The 23401-nt window shown below is 39.1% G+C and overlaps 1 protein-coding gene across 3 annotated transcripts in view; it reads right to left on the bottom strand.

The window, feature by feature from the left end:
- Window positions 1-215: 215 nt before the first annotated feature.
- The window catches only part of ipo11 (importin 11), a 593411-nt gene continuing 570225 nt past the window's right edge, over window positions 216-23401 (bottom strand). For all 3 annotated transcript variants that reach the window (XM_080186460.1, XM_080186476.1, XM_080186468.1), the window contains one exon: window positions 216-2322. In XM_080186460.1, coding sequence (XP_080042586.1) covers window positions 2158-2322 — 165 coding nt within the window. In that variant the 3' untranslated portion in view covers window positions 216-2157. The remainder of the gene's footprint in view (window positions 2323-23401) is intronic.

The following is a 23401-nucleotide window of genomic DNA, read 5'->3' as shown; positions in this document are numbered from 1 at the left end:
CTTGTAATTCTCAATATCCTGTCACTAATACTGTCACTGGTAGGTCACAGGGTTCTACATTCCCAAATGTTCCCTTCTTTAATTGACTAGGCAATTTTACACTGAATATACTCAAAAAAAAAATCAACTGCTGGTCAACGTCCCAGTGGAGTTGCTAATTTAATAGGTTTTGACAAATCCTGGTGCTCAAGTGATTCGGCATTGACACATATTGGTAGCAGCGATTAAACTTTATTCAGCACAAGCAAGACTTGATATTTTACAGTATCTGAGCAGTAATTTTGAATGAATTATATGACTCCATTTATGCCCTAGATGATCACAATTAAACGAATGTGCATCCTCTAGCTCCAGTTCTCACTCATCCTTGGAATGTCTCCCAAATTCCCTCTGAAGTTTTTTTTAATAACTCCAGACCATTCTTATACTCTTTTCTATAATTCAAAATCATTGCATTCCACTTAATTAACCTATGGCTTTTACTCATCATGTTATTGGCCAATTGTAGGGATAAAACATCTGTAAAGACCCTGCTTACTCCTGTTCTGGTCTCCCAACTCTCTTTTATCACTTATTTTGACTGATGGATTTGAAATCAGTGTAACTTTAGCAATTCAGAGGGGTATATTATTACACTGAAGACATGTGACCCTACTGATGGCAATGATTCTGGCTGGAGGAATCCCTTATCCTGAATTGGAGATAGATGTTAGTTCTCCTTTTAGCCTTTATTCCAATTAATTATACTGCCTAGTTGTAATTCCCTTGTTCAAAAAGCCAGCACTGCTTCCTGTTCTATCTTTTTCTGCTGATGGTCAACTTCTCTTAATTAAATTTCAGCTTGGCTGCTCATTACTTAATTGTCTCACTTCTGCCTTTGAATCCTGTCAGTTTGCACTACTTCCTGACTGCTGTAGCCAGAGAATTCTGAGTTCAAAAATAATGTTATAGGATACCGCACTCTGGTGCATACATGTTTCAATTAAGCATTTATTCTAATTAAGCAATTAAACACAGGGATTCTCAATCTTGCAATTTGCTAGTTGCTTGCAGTGACAATGTTACATTAACAGACTCTGTTACTAAGTTCCGATGTCCTTGTCACACTAGTAAAACCAACTTAAACTGGGTGCAGTGAATGAGTGCTGGTTCAAAAGTTCCATTTTGTATGCAAATCTTTTTATGGCCTTCACTACTCATAAAATATCTATGCTGTGCCTTGATATACAAGGTCAAACAGCAACATCAGAATCTTATGTTGAACAAAATTTTCAAATAGGTCTGGTGACAGTGAATTTTATGTCTAAATTAGTTCAAGCATTTGAAGCTCCACAAAAACCCATTTCAAAAGCATTTGCTAAACATAGACTTTATTGTTTTCACTGGTTTTCCTTCTTAAAGCATTTGGTAATTAATCTGAAAACTGAATATTGGGCAATGCTCAAGTTCCAGGCTGCTCATCAACATTGTGGATCAGAACCAAATACGTTTGATTATTATACTTAAAAGGTATACTTAGGCTTTGCAAGGACTAGTTCACCATTTGAAATTTGTTTAAAAAATCTTTAAATGCTGAAATGTAGGTTTTTCGGTTGAGGTAAGGCTGATAACATACAGTAAGGCAAAAATTCCCCGACTGAGGCAAAATTTAATCTAGTCAATTATGTGTGAATATATGTGCATTAAATACACATTGGAGCTCATTTAGCTGTGAGTTGGTTAATATAATGCATAAAACCGAGCTGTACTCTTTGCAGCTGTAGCTAAAATGTACTGATGCGGCAAAATCCTTTTGTCCCAAAAGTTCAATTTTCATCCAATTACTTACTGCTTTCTATAGTCACACCCTGCAATTTTCTGCAATCTTTCAAATAATACAAAAAAACTACAGTTCCTCTGGTCTTCAAATACAATGGACAACAATAAAGCTACAAGAATCTTGGACCTTTTTATCCCCCAGTGAAGTTTACCACAAATTGCATTTTTCTTTTTAGTGGAGTTCAAAATAATGTTTAGCTTGATTTCTTCATCAGGTTACATCATATTGTGAACGAGGGCTGCTGCCACTGTGATGATGGAAGCTTTCGTGGCATTTGGCTATAAGAATACAATTGCATGTTTCCACTTCTTTAACCAGTGGAAACGGTTCTTAGTTTTTCACAATTTTTGTAAAAATCCCTGCAGCTGTCTAATAACTTCAGTGTCCACAGATTCCATCAGGCTCTGGAATTCTTGTTCTCCAATTAAGTCTTGCTGTGCTTTTAGCTTCTCGTAGACAAATTGCTGCAGCGACACACTGTGTACTGGATCCTTTAATGCAAGCTGCAGGAATTAAATAAAAAGAGTAACTATTAGCACAGGCAACACATTTTGCTTTTGGAGCATATTTTACAGCTGGCACATCTGTTGCTTGTCAATTCACTGAACAATAACAATATTCCCAGACTGTTTCCTGAACAGGACAGAATATGTTTTATTGCCATGGAATTCTTAGTTGCACACATTACTATCAGCAAGACTTGTAATAATATTAAAGTATCTTTGTCAAAGGAGATATTAAAAATCTTTTTCTTTTATTATATTATTAAAAGATTAACCGATTTTCGCATTGCTTTGCTCCTTTGACTCTCAATCAATTTAATTTGCAAGCATTCTTCAGCTGATGAAAGATCAATGGAATAATTTATAATTTTGATATCAATGCTGCTTTATTACAAGAAATATTTTTCTATCAAAGTTGGTCTTCAGACTTCCGTGAAGTAAGACTATCAAAGCATACAGAGCTATGCTCGAACGTAATGGTGGAACAGGATTAATGGGCTGATCAGCCTATCCCCTTTCCTCTGGGCTTGGGTCAGTAATTAGATAGTGTGCACGAGCCTTATAGCTCATTTTCCCCATCAATTTCCAAACAAACTGAACAGGAATTCAGTTCCTGTGGTAATGTGTGTTGAATGCTTTCCAAGTATAAGATCGATTTGGTCCTGGATGTTCATCAATTAATACAACAGAGGGCCACTGCTGTGATCCTTAGTCATATCCCAAAGTTGTAGGCGAGATCCGATTTGGGACCATTAACATTTTGCCTAAGTAAGCAAAAGTTTGAGGTTTAAGACACTTACTCAGCAATGAAAGCCACGTATTTCATGGGTTTAGAGCAAAGAAAAATAAATTTTACTATACAAGGGCAGAAGGGCAAAACTATTTACAATATCTATCTTATAGTCAAACATGCAGGGTAAAGATGAGGTACATATGACTTAGCAAGCCAACTATGGTCAAAAACACCACACTACATAATGGTATGCTGTCTAGAGATTGTGAACTTAGTACTCATTCCAAGAATATAAACTTTAAAAAGAGAAGTATAAAGGCCCATGAAGCCTTTTTCCATCCAGAGTTCAGGCAGTCTTGCCTGCCCCTATATTTAACGAGCATACATTATCCATTACCTCATTTGTCTATACTTCAATTTACACATTCCTCCAACACATCACTTCTATCAGAAGTTGTACAAACAACTCATACAACAACATTTGCTCTTTCAATTTCTGGCAATTTTCTTTTCATTGCCTTACTGAAATCAACACCGTGGATGTACCCACACCACAGACTCCAGTGGTTCAAGAAGTTCACAACCACGTTCTCAAGAGCAATTAGACATGGGTATTAAATGTTGGCTTATCCAGCAACACCCACATCCCATGAATGAATAAAAAAAATTCAAGACCACTGACTCTTATTTAATAAATATAAATCAAGTATCTGTTCAATGAAATTTTATTGAAGACAGACCTACAACTGGATCAAAGGATTGCTATTCTACAGTAACTTTATATGGCCTTTCACTCTTATTACAAAGTAGAATTACAATTGTGGATAAGAAAGAAGAAACAATTTAATTAGTAGTCCCTGACTTTGATTATGTAACAACGACAAGTGTACGCTGTGTGAAATTAAGGTGTTAGTCATTCTTGTGATAAAAGTAACCATGAGACACATAGTGGTTGTAAATATGAACTCCAAAACAATGGCATTAATTGGAACTTTCTCAAAGCTCCTTCTCTGCCTCCCCTACAACGCAGAGAGGCCTTTGAATTGTGACTCCTCACCATGGAGCCTCTGGTTATCCAGCTGAAAATAATCAATCTTATACGAACCAGCATTATCAAGCAGGAATAAAAAGAAGAGTGTCAGGCAACTATTTATAGTATTAAGGATAGGATTTTCCTTCTATGGTATCCTTTCCTAACATGATTTGAAATTTTCAAAAGTTTAATTTATTTTATTAACTCTCCCTGTAGAAAATATTAAACAGTCAGAACAATCTGCTTATTAGATGCTAAGTCAATATTGTAATAATATTGTAATAATATTGTAATTTTTCCACCAGCTGAAATATGGATCCAGCTCCACCTCAAAATAGTCAGGAAATATGTTATGAAGAGAAAACCATTTTGCCACCTTAAATCCATATAGAAGTGGATAAATTCCAAAACAACTTACAAAAAATTGTATTGCAAATAACCAAATACAAAGATGCAGTCCTTATACTACATTAATCTGATCATATTGCCAATTTGTTCTGTTCCCATTCCTTTGCACAAAAGTCCTGCTAATCCATGTTATTATGAATGATTCTTTATTCACTTAGTATATTTTTCACAGGCAGAACAGGCCTTGATAGTTTCCACAATCCTAACAAACAGCCTCTTGTTCTACAATCATGAAGCATCTGTTCACAATTATTAAAAAATGGAGTAGCACTGAAAAAAAGACAGAATGTTTGATTTTAAGCAATCTTTGAAAAATGTAGTAGAAATGTATAAATATGATCCCAGCTCTACTTTCAAAGCACTTTATATCATGATCCAGTTCCTCAGAAAGTTCCAAAGTGCTTCAGAGTAAACACATTTACTTTAATTGTGTGCAGATTAGAAAAGCTTGAATTGTTTTTATTAGAGCAGAGAAGGCTAAAGGAAGATTTAACATGGCTGTTCCAAATGCTGATATTTTTTGAGAGGTACATGGAGATAAACTGTTTCTATCGACGGGAAGCCAAATAAACAGGAGACATGGATTTAATGCAATTAGAAAAGAGCTTGGGGAGTGGGGGGAGATGAGGAAAATTGTATAGTAGGCTATGATCTAGAACATAACGCCATAAAAGGTGGTGGTGGTGGCAAATTCAACTTTAATTTTCAAGAAGATATTGGATAAGCATTTGAAAAGGAAAATTCTGCAGGGCACTGGATTGGAACAGAATGCTTATTCTTTTCAAAGAACTAGCACAGAGACCATGGGTCAAATGGCCCCTTTCTGCATCATATAATTCTATGATGTACATTTATTGCCATTTCAAACACACCCAATTTGTGCACAGTAAGTTACATAAGTTACAAATGAGATAAATAATCAGTTAAATATTTTTTAGTGATGTTAGCTGAACAATGAACACTGCTCAGAGAACTTTCCTGCTCCTCTTCAAATACCTGTTTGCCTGTGATGAGGTCCAGTAACAATGAACTCACCACTGCTAATACATGAACTGCCACTTAGAAAGATGTCATGATGTGGGTATGCCGGCGTTGGACTGGCGTAAACACAGTAAAAAGTCTGACAACACCAGGTTTTAGTCCAACCTATTTATTTGATAATATACTCACAAGCTTTCGGGTTAGCCCCTTCGTCAGGTGAATGGAGAGTGTCTGAGGCCAGAACTCTCCATTCACCTGACGAAGGGGCTAACCCGAAAGCTTGTGAGTATATTTTCAAATAAATAGGTTGGACTAAAACCTGGTGTTGTCAGACTTTTTACTTAGAAAGATAACAGGATTGCTGACATACAATGAACTGTATCTAATAAAAATCCTAAAGAGATTTAAAAAATGAAGGAAAAGTTTTCACTTTAAATAGGTGACAAATAGTTTACTGATTTAGAAATAGATTGTTGTAAAATATTGTGCAGTCAATGTGAAATTTTTTTTTAGAATGTGGATTAATACTGATCTTGTGTAAGATCAGAGCTTAAGAGTTGCATATGAGCTACATCTGATCCAAAAACGTATATAATCCCATGGAAGTAAAAAAAACTTTATACTTAGAATGCTGAAATCCTGTACAAGAAGCATAAAACAAGGGAATTATAATTCACAGAGAGTGTTCTTCATGGCCAGCCTTCTTTTCCTGAACTTAAAAAAAAATCAATGGCTGCATTCAATATTTTCCAACAGACAGTTTAAAACAGCATTCTGTAACAGAGTACAGATTGAAGATGTCGAAATTATTTTCAAACTGACAACACATTTAGCATGAGAAGACAATAACCAGGGAAAGAGTAGGACTGATTAGGAGTGAAGGGGACAATCTATGGGTGAAGTGTGAGGACATCAGTAGAGGGTTGAATGAATACTTCACATGCATCTTTACCCAAGAGAATGCAGGCAATGGTATGGAATTCAGGGAGACTGTGAGGTTCTTGAGCAAATTGACATAGGGAAGGACAAAGTACTGGAGGCGCTGGCAGCCTTAAAAGTAGATAAGTCTCCAAGTCCAGATAAATTGTGCCCTAGGCTGCTGTGGGAGGCAAGGGAGGAGATTGCAGGGGCTGTGACCCAAATTTTCAATTCTTCTCTGGCCACGAGGGAGGTGCCAGATGACTAAATAGCAGAACCACATTAGCCAAAGCTAATGTGGTTCTGCTATTTAAGAACGGTTGTAGAGATAAACCATGGAACTACAGAGCAGTGAGTCTCATGTCAATGGGAGGGAAACTATTAGAGAAACTTCTGAGAGAGAACATCTACCTGCACTTGGAAAGGCAAAGCTTGATCAGGGATAGTCAGCATGGCTTTGTCAGAGGGAGGTCATGCCTAACAAATTTGATTGAATTTTGTGAGATGAACAGATGTGTAGATGAGGATAGTGCAGTTTATATGGGATTTCAGCAAAGCCTTTGTTATGAAGCAGAGGTGGACCCCTTTCTGAGAACTAACACCTAACCACTCAAAGAGGAGTACCTCGCCTCACAGTCCGTAAGAGTGTGAAATGGTACAATCGGCTCTTCAGCAACTTGTAGTGGGTAAATCAAACTAACTCCTTGACACGCGCTAAAATCAGCAAGTAAAGTCAGTCTGTGCTTATAAAGTTAAAAAAAGTGCAAGTACATTATAGAGTGCCGGAAATGAAACATTTGTATCAGAAGGCCATCAGCAGCGTTACCAAAGCAATAGGCTTTCAGGTTTTAAAAATTATTTTGAATTCAACCAGTTTGAATTAGGCACTTAGATACCAAGAACTTATTTATCTAACTAACAGTGAATAAGTTAACTAAACTATTAACAACTTTAATAAAACACAATTATAATGGAATGCTGTTCAAATGAATACAATTCCCACTCATTAACAAAAAATGGAATTTTAGTCACTCTCTAAATTACAACCAGGTTTTGACTCTTTCGGAATATTCTGAGCCTTCTCTGTTGATTCTTCTTCGCTATCAAGATGTCGCTTTCTCGTAAGACATAAATGAAGCAAAAAGCTGAACTGAAAGCTGTTACTCTAGCAGTTAGCAGTCACTCTCTTTCTTTGTCACACTGCTCCCTTCCTTTTATACCTGTGATGACAGATCAACATCCCCCACAATAGGATTGGTCCTAGGTTGCCAAAACCATTGGGCTTAAATTTAATAGGTTCTTCATATCTAAGTGCCTAATCCAAACTGATTGGTTGAATTCAAAAAAGTTCAAAAAACCTGAAAGCCTTGATAACCTCGCTGTTTGGCCTTCCAATACAAATGTTTCAGATACTCTAATATGTACTTGTGTGTTTTTAAACTTTATAAATACAGAAAAAACATCACCTTTTTAAAGGGCCCAAACAAGCTTTTTTTCCCTGGCATTTTACAATACCAATCTACAATTATTCTACTCAACTTTGCAACACGTTTGACAAGATTGCACATGGGAGACTTGTAAGGGAAGCAAATTCACATGGGATACAGGGTAATTTGATAAAATGGATTCAAAATTGGCTCAGGTGTAGGAGACAGAGAGTGATGACAAAGGGATGCTTTAGTAATTGGAAGCCAGTGGTCAGTGGCGTACCACAAGGGTCTGTGTTGGGCCCCCTATTATTCGTCTTTTATATAAATTACATTGATGACTATGTGGGAGGTAGGATTAGTAACTTTGCAGATGACACAAAGATTGGATGGGTGGTTAACAGTGAGACGGAGTGTTATGGGCTACAAGAAGATATAGGCAGGATGGTGAAATGGCAGATAAGTGGCAGATGGAATTTAACCATAAAAAATGTGAGGTGATACACTTTGGAAAGAGTAATTTGACAAGGAGGTATTCAATGAATGCAGGGCACTAGGAAGCTGAGAAAATCCTAAGAACTTGGAAATTTTAAACCTTGGACCTGGCACTATGTGCCCAAGTCCTTCGGAACTGAATAAAAGACTTAGGGGAAGAGAATGTACACTTCATGTTAGGCAGGTGGGCATAAATTTTGAGACTCTGACAGTGCTGGGCTTCTGTATGCTTCACGTATTCAACTGAGCAAAAAGTAAATATAACCACAAACTATAAATGGGATTAGATGTGATCAAGAAGCAGCATTAAGTGTAAATAGTGTTGTTTGAAACTATGCAGTAGTACAGTATTTGAGAAGTAAAAGAAATGTTCAAAAAAAGCATTAACATACATTTGTTTTTAAATTGTACTCAACTTATATTTGGATAACACTTTGCTATGCCTGCACATTATGTGGCACTGAAATGTTGCTCCCTATACTAGGCACAAAGGCCAAAGGCTGAATTTGCCTTTGCATTGAATCACTAACAAATGACTTTTCTCCTACTATTTTTCTCCTATTATTTTTCTCTTTTCCTTTTGAAGGCAGTAATTCCTGGAGTAAAATATTAAGGCCTTTAAGAGGATATGCCTTATGTCTGAGCTTTGAGTACAAAAACCAGCAGATCGTGGAGGACATTACAGCAGAATCTAATCCTATTTGATCTGACGCTATTGCACACAATTGATGTGTTAAGATTCTGTTCTGAATGGATAATAATTGGTACAGAAACTGGGAATGCACGTCTATATGGCTGGTGAAGACAGAATCAGGGTCAACTGTGCTCCACAGTGGAGCAGATCATCAGCGCATACTGTATGTTACATAATGAATGGCTAACAGAAATAAAAGTGGTGAACTGCCAGTATTGGTAGAATACAAAGAGAACCTTTGAAAAGGGAGAAAATATAAATTAAAAAGACACTTCAAAATTTGATCTTTTCTCTGAGATTTTATAATTAAGAATTGCTGCAAGCGATCACTTCAGTTGATCATGGCGACTCCTGACAATTCACCAGAAATTAATATTGCTTAATGATTCTGTAAGCGCCTTTCTCTCAGTCTTTGGTTTCAATAATTATTAAAATGTGGCACTGACTTCCAGATTTACAACACTATACACAAATGACAGAGATGAAAGAGAAAATGTTTGGTGCATTTCAGTCCGACCTCTCTCTATCAATTCACTTCATGTCTCATTTGACTTTATGAACATGGTCAGTTAATCCAACATAATCTCTTAGATTATGGGATCATCAAAACAACTATTTGCCACACCAGATAATGGACATCAATTAAAGATCAAATGTGAGACCATCTACAAGGTTATACATGCAAAAGCTCCACAAGTTATTTATATATAAATATTTTAATAAAAACCCAACTGTTATAATGACGTAATGGAACTACAATGATACTTGTGTGGAGAATATGAAACAGAACAACAATTTACAACTTGTGGTTCACCTTACAATCCTCATTGTCAAAACTTATTAACAACATTGGGATTTCTTCATACAAAGGGAAAATAAAACAATTTTAAAAGGCTGGAACAGGTCATTTTTCCTTTTTGTGTCAGTTGGCTAAAATCTAATTTACTATTTTCACATACTAGTTCCAAAATACGTCTGATTCACTTCTGCTGCTGAAAAGGGAAGTTTTACTGCAGTTTAGAACAACTTTGAAAACAGAGACGCCTTACTGCCCCAGCAAATCCGATAAACCAAATTTCAAATATCTCTTTGTGGCTTCTGCTGTTCCCCTCCTCAAATGATGCCTCACTTCAATTACTTACTATCTGACAAAATAAAACTAGGAAAGAGGAAAACACTAGGCAGGATTTTTCAGATGATCGAGTTTCCTGCCTCACCAACCATAGAGTTGACTGGGAATGCAGTCTGTTAATTCTGGCAGCTCCGCAGCCATTTAGTGCTTTGATCTGTGTCAGATTCTGTCCCCCACTTGGGAGGAAGACCTAACTCAGAGAGATGCCAGACAATCTTATTGGCTGCCAGCTTTGTAGTCGCAGCAATGCCACTGATAGCAGTGGACAAGACTTGGTCTGTAAGATTCCTGGAGCTACATCCCAAGACCAAATAAGTGCAGCAGGGGACCCAGAAAAGGGAGGGAGGGAGAGGCCTGGTATGAAAGTTTTGGGGAGATGGGGTCATGAAGAAGTGACCAGAGAGGGACCATGGGAGGCAAACCTTGGGAGAGGGGCCCAATGTGAAAAGGGGACCCTTCAGACTGAACTCCTCCTTCCAACCTCTAAATTGAAGCCAGGTGGGGAGGGTTCCTCAAGTAGCTTCAATTTGGTAAGCCACCCTAGGCCTCAGTCAACACCTCCATTCCTCCTCCACCATCCCCCCATCCCCATTAAATTGTTGACAAGGCAGTCAGGCAGGCTGGAGGGTCCCCCACTCCCCCCGGGGAATTTTACAGAATGCCCCATCTTCAAACTCAGGGACTGTAAAATTCTGAGTTAATCAGATTTCAGAACCAACAGTACAGTTTCATGTGAACTTCAATTTAACTATTAACATTTCAAACAATGTGAAAGTTGGTGAGTGAATTGGCAGCGTTGATACATTGCCATTGCAACTCTAATCTCTCATGCTGATGGGATTCTACTCTTCTGTCTTTGCTGGCTGAAATGCAAAGTGAAATAGAAAAATCTTGGTAAATTAAGTTTGCTGAGGTTATGATTCAGGAAGTTTTATTATGTAACCGATCAAAACTCTATTTCTATAATGAACACCTGAGCACCACTTATTTTAAAAGTTTCCTTTCCCTAAATTTAGCATTCCATACCAATGATCATTTTGGCAGTATAAACCTCATTTAGATTAATTTAGTAAAACAGTAATCAAAGTTAGTGAAACACTGACTTAGCATATTGTAAAATTACTTAATTCAATGTAAACTATCTGTGTGAGTATGAATTTAAGTAATTTATGTATATTAGATGAACTAAACACATTAAGGGAATCTCTGGGGAAAATGCACTCATTATAACCAGGTGTTCTTAGCAGGAAAGAGGGCACAAAGGACACGTCAAGGAAAACTCCAAAGCGTTACCACCACAAAATAAAACACGTATTTTGATGTCTGCACGTTTCCTGAAATAGTTTAAAAAGTGGCACATTGCATCAGATTCCAAAGCTTATAAAAGTTATATATTCAATTGCAGGTGAGCTATCCAACAGATAGAACAGCTTTTCATTTTATCTCAAATATATGGCTAGAATTGTGGTCAAAATTGTTGATTGTTACTTAGAGGGTAGAATGTCAGGAAAATATCACAAGTGTGCATTGGGGTAACATTCCCAATATTTGTATTAACAAAAATGAAAGAATCCTGAATTACCATGTGTACATATGAACAAACTAATGTGAAACCTAAATTGAAATTTCACCATTCGCTGAATGGTTATGTAGTCACAAAGATGAACTTATGGAAACAATCAATACTGATTTATCATAGTTTCATTCTATATCATCATGTTCCTTAAGTACAAAAATAACGGGCTGCTACAATTTAGAGGGCTCAATGCTAAGTAGTAACAAACATCTTTAAAGGGAACTTGTAGATAGCTTTGCATAAAAAGTAGAAGTGTTTATGAGAGGTTAATGTGAGTCCACTGAAAAACAGGCATATCAATATTATGTATTGGATTACCTTTATAGTGAGCAAACTATCAATACATATTTCCAACAAAGGTATTTTTCTTTGTCAATTCTACCAGTACTTAACTCATTGTGAATTACAGTGTAGAACATTACTAATGTACCATTTAGTCAGTATTTCAAATACAGCATTGGACAGACCACTTAAGCTCAGTAAAAGTCCATGATTTGCATCACATGAACGAAGCTGCCAGTGCAGTACTGAGGAAAATAAAAGACTTGCATGCACATAGTGCCTTTCACCAGCATCTGACACCTCAAAGTGCTTTGCAGCTAATCAAATACTTTGAAGTGTAGTCAGCAATATAATGTAGTAAAAATGATATCCTATTTGCACACAGCAGATTCCAACAGTCATCTAATAATGCCTGGGTAATCGTTTTTTATGATGTTGATTGAGAGATAAATAATGTCCAGTACACTGCGGATGACTCCCCTGCTTTTTTTATTTGTTCTTGTGATATGAGTCTTAGTGGCCAGGTCAATATTTATTGCTCATCTGTGATTACGCTTGAGAAAGTAGATCTAACCGCTACAGTCCATGTCTTGTAGGCGTTCAAACAGTGCCATTTGGAAGCAGTTCCATGTTTTTGATCCCAAGACAATAAAAAGGAAGAGGCTGGCTAGGGTGAATGTTGGTCCTTTAGAGGATGAGAAAGGGGACCTAGTGGTAGGGGATGAGGATATGGCTAAGGTATTGAATAACTTTTTTGTTTCTGTCTTCACGGAGGAGGACGTGAATAATTTGCCGGGTGTTAGCGATGGAAAGGTGGTAGGACTGGAGGGTCTTAATGACATTACTGTTACTAGAGAGGCGGTGCTGGACAGACTGGAGGGGCTGATTGTGGACAAGTCCCCAGGACCGGATGGAATGCATCCGAGGGTTCTGAAAGAAATGGCGGAGGTGATAGTGGATGCCTTGGTGGTTATTTTCCAGATGTCGCTGGATTCCGGGGAAGTGCCGGATGATTGGAAAATGGCTAATGTTACGCCGTTGTTTAAGAAGGGTGCCAGGCAAAAGGCGGGGAATTATAGGCCGGTTAGTTTAACGTCTGTGGTAGGTAAAATGTTAGAATCTGTCATTAAGGAGGAAATTGCGAGGCATCTTGAAGGGAATTGCTTGATAGAGCAGACGCAGCACGGTTTCATTAAAAGGAAGTCGTGTCTGACAAATTTACTGGAGTTCTATGAGGATGTGTCTAGGGCGGTGGATAGAGGAGAGCCGGTGGATGTGGTCTTTCTAGATTTTCAGAAGGCGTTTGACAAAGTACCTCACAAGAGGTTATTGCAGAAGGTCGAGGGACATGCAGTTGGGGGTAGGGTGTTAGCGTGGATAGAGGATTGGTTGTCAAATAGGAGGCAGAGAGTGGGAGTCAACGGGTGCTATTCGGATTGGCGGATGGTGACTAGTGGAGTGCCCCAGGGGTCGGTGCTGGGGCCTCAGCTTTTTACCATTTATATAGATGATCTGGAGGAGGGAACCGAGTGTAGAGTGTCGAAATTTGCTGATGACACCAAGATTGGGGGAACGGCAAATTGTGCGGAGGGTGTGGAGAGTCTACAGAAGGATCTAGATAGGCTGGGCGAATGGGCCAGGAAATGGCAAATGGAATTTAATGTTGGCAAGTGTGGGGTGGTCCACTTTGGTAGGAAGAATGGTAGGAAGGACTATTACTTACGGGGCGAAAAACTGCAGCAGGCGACGGTGCAGAGGGACCTTGGGGTCCTTGTGCATGAGTCGCAAAAACCCAGCTTGCAGGTGCAGCAGGTGGTCAGGAAGGCGAATGGGATGCTGGCCTTCATAGCGAGGGGGATTGAATATAAAAGTAGGGAGGTCTTGCTGCAGCTGTATAGGGCATTGGTGAGGCCGCAGCTGGAGTACTGTGTGCAGTTTTGGGCGCTGCACCTGCGCAAAGATATTTTGGCCTTGGAGGGAGTGCAGAGGAGGTTTACTAGGCTGATACCGGAGTTGAGGGGGTTGAGCTATGAGGAGAGGCTGAATAAACTGGGCTTGTACTCGTTAGAGTTTAGAAGAATGAGGGGAGATCTCATTGAGACGTATAAGATGATGAATGGGATGGATAGGATAGAGGTGGAGAGACTCTTCCCGCTCAAAAAAGACAGTAGGACTAGGGGGCACAGCCTCAAGATAAAAGGGGGGCGGTTTAGAACGGAGTTGAGGAGGAACTTCTTCACTCAAAGGGTGGTGAATCTCTGGAATTCTCTGCCTGTTGAAGTGGTGGAGGCTGCCTCGTTAAATATTTTTAAGACGCGGGTTGATGGGTTTTTGATAAGAGAGGGGATTAAGAGTTATGGGGAGAAAGCGGGAAAGTGGAACTGAGCAGTGACAGATCAGCCATGATCTTATTGAATGGCGGGGCAGGCTCGAAGGGCTAGATGGCCTACTCCTGCTCCTATTTCTTATGTTTCTAATACTGTGTAATTTGGAGGTGAACCTTCAAGTGGTGATGTTCCCATCTTTCTTCTTCCATTGTCCTTCAAGGCGGTAGAGGCAGCAGGTTTGACGATCCAGTCAAAAGAGCCTTGTGAGTTGCTGGGGAGCAGCTTTCAGATGGTACATGCTGCTGCCACTGTGCACTAATGTTGGAGCAGGTGCATGTTTAAGATGGTAAATGGGGTCAATCAAGTGAACTGCTTTGCCTTGGATGTCAAGTTGCTCAAGTGTTGTTGGAGCTACATTCATCGAGGTAAGTAGAGAATTTCTAGGAGAAATTTCACAGTAACTTCATTACAGTGTTAATGTAAGCTTTACTTGTGACAAATAAACTTTAACTTTTGAGAGTATTCCATCACATTCCTGACTAGTGTCTTTTAGATAGCGGACAGACAGTGAGTTACTCTCCATAGCATTACATTCCAACCTGCTCCTGTAGCCACAGTATTTATATGGTTGTTGAGTTCAATTTCTGGTCAATGGTAACTTCCAGGGATGTTGATAGTAGGGGGCTTAGTGACAGTAATTCCATTGAACATCACGTGGAGATAATCAGATCTGCCCTTGCTGGAGATGATTATGGAGATCCAGTTAGATTCTGACTTTTCTCCTACATCCTGACCCTTAATATCCCAAATATTTCAAATGTTAAAAAAATTCCCTCTTCCCTTCCTGGCAATCTGTCACTTTTTATTAAGTTTTGGTTTCACTGAGCGCTGACCTTTATTCTCCCATTAACACATTCTGATATCTTACCTTTATGCCACTACTAACACCTTCTCTTGCATTAACGCTTCCCGTCTTATAACAACACTTCTTTGTCAAATCTCTCCTTATTCCCACCTATCACTGACCTTCTTCTCTGTTCCAGCTGCTCCACCCCCTCTTTTACAGTATACAATCTACAGTACATTTCTTCCCTTGTTGGCAATCCAGATTTAAAATGTTAACTCTATTCTGTCTCCATAGATGCTGTAAGACATTTTCCAGCATTTTGTGTTTTTGTTTCAAAGAACAAAGTTGGGTAGATGCCACTTTCAAAGGAATGGGTTGACTAGGGGTGTGACTAGTTCTGGAGTAAGTCAGTAATGCTGTCAGGGCCCTTCGCCTTTGTTGTATCCAGTGCCTTCAGCTGTTTCTTAATAGCATACGAGTGAATTGGATGGGTTGAACACTGGCATCTGTGATGGTGGGGAGCCTGAGGAGCAGCCTACCTGAAGAATGCCACAGAATCTTTCACATACACCAGAGAGGGCAGGTGACACCTCAGTTTTGCTGTCTCATTTGAAAAATGGAAAGTCTGATAGTGCTGCATTCCCTCAATACCACATTGGGCTGTCAGCATTGATGTTTGCACTCAGGTATTACAGCAGGACTTAACCTCACAATGCTCTGGCTCAAAGGTGAGAGTATTGTGGCTGAAAATTGGTGCTGCACAGTTAGACGTAGCATCCTCCAAAAGGGATGATAAACTGAGATCCCACGTGCCTGTTCCAGTGATCCAGCTACAAATGTATGAGTCAGTGGCACAATCTGAAAAGGAGGAAGTTATTCTTACCTCGAGGTGGCCCATATTCTTCTTTTAATTAATACCACCAAATCACACACTCACACGCTACTGCATTTTGAGGGATCTGGTTTTGTGCAAAACAGTTTCTTGTCACGTCTCTTTACATAAGTCACTGCACTTGAAAGTAATCAACTGCAATTTCAAAATTTGGGACACAGCTGAATGTCATAATAAGGCTGTGTAAGTATGAAGGCATTTATTTTATTTCTTTTTTAAGTGCACATCACTACTTCAGTGTATTCGTCCATATTGATAGATAAAATGGGAAATCTCAACCAAAACTACAAATTCAATCCAGCTGGAGCACGTTCCAAACAGACTATTCTCATAAGCAGAAGACAATCCAAGATAAAGAAAGGAAGCTGGGCCTGGGGATAAATTTTGAATTGTAAGAACAAAGCGCAAGTTTTAAAGAAGAGCCAAATTATTTTCTCTCATGTTGTAAAGGTTTAGGGTGCTGTTACATAATATTTTTATTTGTAAAAGGAAAATCATAACTGGTGAAAACAGAAAATGTACTGAAGATCAATTGGCACCTGCAAAATGCAAACAGGTTGCTTTAGGTAAAGACCATTATTTCTGATAAAGGGCTACATTTAAATCTCATTTTCTTTTTCAAGTACAGATCATACCTGTACTTTACTATTTTCTATTTTTACTTTGGAAGGTACTTTGGACAGGATTTTCCAGTTGCACTTGCCCCAAAACTGGAAAATCCCATCCGAGGTCAAAGGACCTTTGCATGGTTCACCAACACCAACAGCCCCCTCGACCCCCACTCCCCCAAACCCCCAACCAGCATGATTCCCCCCACAGGACAGGAAAATCGAAACCCCCCCCCCCACCGTTCTTTAGTGATTTATTCAATCATGTATATTTTAGACAAATTTTCATTACTCATTTTGACAAAAATAAATTCCCTATTCTCTCGTGAACATCAGTGCATATATGTTATTTTTTCAACAAAATTGAAGATCAATTCTTTTTGCTAAATTGTTAAAATCTCATTTTATTAAAGTAAGTTTTAGCTCTACATCCACTGCAAGACATACTTTGCCTAATTAATAACAACTGTCAAAGCAATAGTAATTTTACTTCTTATATGCACATAATTTTAGAAGTGTACTCTTCGTCTTTAATCATTAAATTGAATTTGTGATAAAATTTCCCAAAAGCAAATAAAAATGGAATTATTTTCATAAATTCCAAGACTAATGTCTAACACTAACATTGGAACTAACATACTTTCTAGACTACTCAAGATGTGCTACTTAGGTGGATTGGCCATGCTATCTCCCTCAGTGTACCCGAACAGACACTGGAGTGTGACGAGTAGGGGATTTTCACAGTAACTTCATTGCAGTGTTAATGTAAGTCTACTTGTGACATTAATAAAGAAAACTTATAAACTTTTAAGCTTTTAGGTCTTAGTGGAACAGAAAGGAGATTAGCAAAGCTGGAAGAAGCCATTTTTTGCCTCTCAAACCTGTACCACTATTCAGTGAGATCACGGCTGATCTGTGTTCCAAGTCCACATACCCACCCAACCCTCATATCCCTTAATGCCACTGGTTAACAAAAATCTATCTATCTGAAATTTAAAAATAAGCGATCTATCAAGCCTGTTCTGCTTTCCAACCATCTACCCCTACACCGTCTCCCCCCACTATTTTCATGGATGTCATTAGTACCGGAAATCTATTGATTTCTGTCTTGAATACACTCAATGATTGAGGTTCCATAGGCTTCTGAGGTAGAGAATTTCAAAGATTCACCACCAAGAGTGAAGAACTTCTTCCTCATCATAGTCTTAAATGGCCTGCCCCTTATTCAGAGACGGTCTCTCCTGGTCTTAGACTCATCAACAGGGGAAACATCCAATCCATATCTACCCTGCCATTGCCCCGTAAAAGATTTTGTAAGTTTCTATGAGATCACCTCTCATTCATTCCCTCAATTTCTCCTTTGGCGTTTATTGGTAGGGGGATTGAATTTAGGAGTCGCAGTGTCATGTTGCAACTGTACACAACTCTGGTGCGGCCGCACTTGGAGTACTGTGTGCAGTTCTGGTCCCCACATTACAGGAAGGACGTTGAGGCTTTGGAGAGGGTGCAGAGGAGGTTTACCAGGATGTTGCCTGGTATGGAGGGGAGGTCATATGAGGAGAGACTGAGGGATTTGGGGTTGTTTTCGCTGGAAAGAAGGAGGCTAAGAGGGGATCTTATTGAAACATATAAGATGATTAGAGGTTTAGATAGGGTGGATAGTGATAGCCTTTTTCCTCAGATGGAGAATGCTAGCACGAGGGGGCATGGCTTTAAATTAAGGGGTGGTGGTTATAGGACGGATGTCAGGGGTAGGTTCTTTACCCAGAGGGTGGTGAGGGATTGGAATGCCCTGCCTGCTGCGGTTGTAAATGCGCCTAATTTGGGGGCGTTTAAGAGATCTATGGATAGGTTTATGGACGAAAAGGGATTGGTTTAGATTAGTGGGTCAGTGTTTTTTTTTTAAAAAACTGGTCGGTGCAACATCGTGGGCCAAAGGGCCTGTTCTGCGCTGTAATGTTCTATGTTCTATGTTCCTCATAAGACAATTCCACCAGGATTAACGTAGTGGACGTTTGTTGCTCCCCCTCAATGGCAAATACATCCTTCCTTAGATAAGGAAATCCCCAAAAACTTTACACAATGCTCCAGGTGTAGTCTCATCACAGCTGTATACAATTGCAGCATGATATTTTCACTATACTCAATTCCTCTTGCAATAAGGGCAAATAAGCCATTTGCTTTCCTTATAGCTTGCTGCATCTGCATGCTGGTTTTTTGTGACTCATAAGCAAGGACTCATAAGTCAGGAACGGATGGGTTGCCTTGTGAGGAAAGGTTAGATACGTTAGGTTTGTATCTGTTAGAGTTTAGATCAGCTGCCACTCAGAGGAAGTTCAGGCCTATTTATTTGCGCAGTGGGTGGATAGTGACTGTTCAAATGCCATCCAATACTTCAAACAGTTTTAGATGCAAATAAAATGCCTGCTGTTCAGAATCTGTTATTACGTCACATTTCACTGATATACTTTAGAAAGCCATTAGTGTAGTGATTTGGTAATTAGCACTGAAATCATTTATAGGTTTAAAATGGCATAACAAAGATTGTTTTCCTGACTTTACTTGGATCATTGAATATGATGTCATAGATACCAGACATGAAAAGCAAATGGCATGAACTATGCATTTTCAGTATGATGAATAACTTGTTATAAAATTCCCCATTATCACAATGATTTGCTCCTTCCGCTCAGCTACTTGAATAAGCTAATAAAAAATGACTGTCAGTGTTCCAGGTTCTCATCTCCCTCTTGACTTTATTGCATTGCTGCAAATGATCTTTCCTCTATTATTTTCCACTGATTTCCTGCAGACATTGTCTCCACTCGTCCTTCAAAACTCCCGTCATGTTTCAATGGAGTGGGTTGCACCAGCTCCTCAAAAATTGATGGCTGTTCGCAATCTTATGTGCTCATTTGCCTACAGTCCCTCCTGGACTAGCTCCCTTGTAAAAACACACCGTATAGAAGCAGGCCACCAAGCCTAATCAGGCCTATGTGGCTCTCTACATGTGCGATCTAATCAGTTCCACTTTCCTGCCCTTTTCCCAATAACTTGCAAATATTTCCTTCTCAAGATAGCCAATTCCATTTTGAAAGTCACTACTGAATCTGCTTCCATGCAGTACAATCCAGATCTAACACAAATCCTCATTTACCTTTTGGTTCATTTGCTAACTACCTTTATCAGTATCCTCTGATTACTGATCTCCATGCTTGTGTTTCTTTATTTATTCTTATCAAAACCCTTCATAATTTTAACACTCCAACTGAATTTTCTGGTAACATTCTCTGCTGCAAGAACAATCATCCGTGTCAGGGGGATGTGATGGCTTAGTGGTATTATCGTTGGACTACTAATCCAGAAACTCAGCTAACGTTCTGGGGACCCAGATTCCCGCCACAGCAGACGGTGGAATTTGAATTCAATAAAAATATCTGGAATTAAGAATCTACTGATGACAGCGAAACCATTGTCGATTACTGAAAATATACATCTGGTTCACTAATGTCCTTTAGGGAAAGAAATCTGCTGTCCTTACCTGGTCTGGCCTACATGTGACTTCAGAGCCACAGCAACATGGTTGACTCGCAACTGCTCTCTGAAATGGCCTAACAGGCCATTCCATTCAAGGGCAACTTGGGATGGCAATAAATCCTACCCAGCCAGTGACATCCATATTCCACAAATGAATTTAAAAAAATCCTCCAACTCTTCCTCAATTCCCTGGAACTAACTCCCAATGGTCCTTGGCTTTCACTTCCATTTCTGATCGCTACTTTGCTATTGTACTGGATGTACTGATGCGTAATGCTAACACTTGAGGTTACTGGCTCCACTGGACATTGGATCAACTTCTGCGGTTCTTAACTGATTCTTCATTTCTCTTCAGTCCTCTGGTTCCACTGCACAAATCCCAAGCAGTGATGTGTCCACTGCTCTTTGAAGTCCTGCTTTCATTCTGTTTCCATAACTAGCTACAAACCTGAATATTAATGTGTTATGGATCCAAGCTAACTCCACTCCATCTAAATGGTAACTTTGTCCCCAGCAAATATCAGGCTTTTATTCTGGACTCTGTCATATCAAATGTTCCTTATCTTTTGTTTACAATTAGGATTGAAATGGACAAAGTTACCCTGCATACATATCCTGAATCTACCGTGTCCTTTCGCTCATAAATTCTGGCTGCATGCATTAAACCCAAGCCCAATAACATCTAGCTTTTTATTTCTTTGGTCCTTCTGCTCCTTTTTGCCACCCAAATATGCCACCATTCATTTCACCCATGTTCGGTACTTCATCTTCCAATCCATCACTATCCATCTGATTTACTCTTCTGCCCACATTCTAATGTAAATTCTTCTCAGAAAAGAACCCAGTTACATTCTATGATTATCTCAGCATTTTGTAAAGGGCCCATCAAGGTTGTTGTTGCTACCTTCTGAGCAGCCTCGTGGCTGCCTTATCCTTCTTCCTCGCTGACCTTCCTCAACGAGTCTGATGGTACCCACCCACCATCCAGACCTTTTCCCCTTCTCACCAATCCACATCTTCTCCCTCCATTGCCTAGATGGGCAAATGCAGATGATGCATTGAAACACCATCACCTTTAGGTTGCACACTATCTCAACTTTAACCAACATCACTGTTCCTTCCTCACTATGTCAATGTCCTAGAATTTCCCTATTCAATAGCACTGCGGAAAAACCTTATTGGCTACAAAAAGCTCAACATTGCCTTCTCAAGGACAAATAGAAGTGGGCGATAAACGCTGACCTTGTTAATAATGATTATATCCCAAGAATGAGTTTTTAAAAATGGCAAAAGACTTACTGTTTCAGGTTTCAGAAACACTGCTATTATTGTGGGTGTGCCTACTTAATTCATATCTTTACAGTATGTACTTTGAAGCAGAGCATATTTTCTGAAGATAGCAATTAATATTGCAACTTTCAGGTCAATCAAACACAGAATACAAATTGAACAATAACTGTTGCTTCAGCCAGTTGCCACACATGCTTATTACAAGAAAATAGAAAGGTTTATTACAAAACCATTGGAAAAGTCTGAATGTCAGCTGCAAAACTTTAGTATCTTTAAGAGCTTTAATAGCTCCTGATTACGAACTGCTTCTGGAGCGAAGTTCAGGTTCACATGGGCATGTGTTATTGTTGGTTTGTACACAGAAATATCCTCCCATTGTTAATTCCTTCTCATCATTAATTAAGGAGATAATGAAAAGTGCGCACCTTATTAATGCAGGCAAAGCCTAAAAAGTGCTTTTATGTTTTCAGGAGTTGCTTAACATACTGATGTAAACATGGCATTGAAGTTGGATTATGAAACTGGGTCTCATTATGACCAAGAAGTGCAGTTCAATCCCTGGGTATCAAATGGTATATTATCCTGTGCCGTTGTCCCCCATCCGTTGTACATGCACGTTACAGCTTCCAGAATATTCCAGATACAGCTTCCAGAATATTCCACAGACTAGTGTCAGATAACATTCAACCAGGGAATGGGTTAAATTAGTTGAAACAGAACAAATGGATGGGCAAACACATACTTCTACTGGTGAGATTATGCAAATGAAGGGTAGACAATAATGTTTGACAATAATGGAAACAATAAAATCATTGAAGGATTTCATCTAAAAGCAAAACAATCCAAACTTGGTTCTGCAAAAGCAAGTAAAATAGGTTTGTTCAGCATAATGTTAATGGTACAGTTTTCTTTTTTACAGCACACACCTGAACTGCCACAATAATTCAAAATAATTGTTTCTAGGACGTTTATTATACATTGGACACATTTTTATTTTTGAAAAATGACTGACTTCCCTGATGGGTGAATGAGCACACAAACTGTGACCATTAACATCCTTTGTTTTAGCAGTCGTATACTCAAAGCTAAGGAAATGAAATGTCAGTTTGGATTCCTGTTGGTTCTGCAAACAGAATCGAACTGCAGCAATTCAGGAAATTAGAATTATTTTTTATTGTAAAAACGTTTATAAGCCGAGACTCAAGTTAGTGATTGCTTGCATGTTTCATTATTGAGGTGGTATTGGCTGCCAATTGCTTTGCCTTTCTTGCGCTCCAGAAATCTTTTTTTGTTGCCAGAGGAAGAACATAAAGACTCCATTTAATTTTATTAGCTCCAGTTAGGTGGGTAGAAAGGGAATCTCCTTCATGAGTCCAAAGGATGGAAGAATCAGCGACAAAAGCAAAGGGTTGAGAAATGGAGTTTATGAGGCAATTTTACACTTCTATCAAATCTCCCCTTAATCCCTTTTGCTCTAAGGAGAACAATCCCATTTACCAGAGTCTTTTCACATAACTCAAACCATGATACCTTTGCAATAAATCTCATCTGTACTTTGCAGAGGCCTGGAATTCTTTCTAAAGCATGCTCAGAAATAGCTAGATTTTTATTGGGGCAGTCGCTTGTGGATGTGTCAGCAGAAGAGGGTCACCTGACTTGAGGAACCAATCACGCCAGAGGGTGGGGCACTCCCTTGTGTGGAATCATGTAATAAGCAAGAAAGAACTGGGTAAAAGCAAATTACTGTGAATGCTGGAATCTGAAACCAAAAGAGACAAAGCTGGAAAATCTCTGCAGGTCTGGCAGCATTTGTAAGCATGATGTGGGTATGCCGGCGTTGGACTGGCGTAAACACAGTAAAAAGTCTGACAACACCAGGTTTTAGTCCAACCTATTTAT

This window comes from Carcharhinus amblyrhynchos, chromosome 1 (assembly GCF_965287045.1).
Source record: "Carcharhinus amblyrhynchos chromosome 1, sCarAmb.v2.hapA, whole genome shotgun sequence".
Lineage (NCBI taxonomy): Eukaryota > Metazoa > Chordata > Chondrichthyes > Carcharhiniformes > Carcharhinidae > Carcharhinus > Carcharhinus amblyrhynchos.
This window is presented reverse-complemented; position numbering and strand designations above follow the sequence as displayed.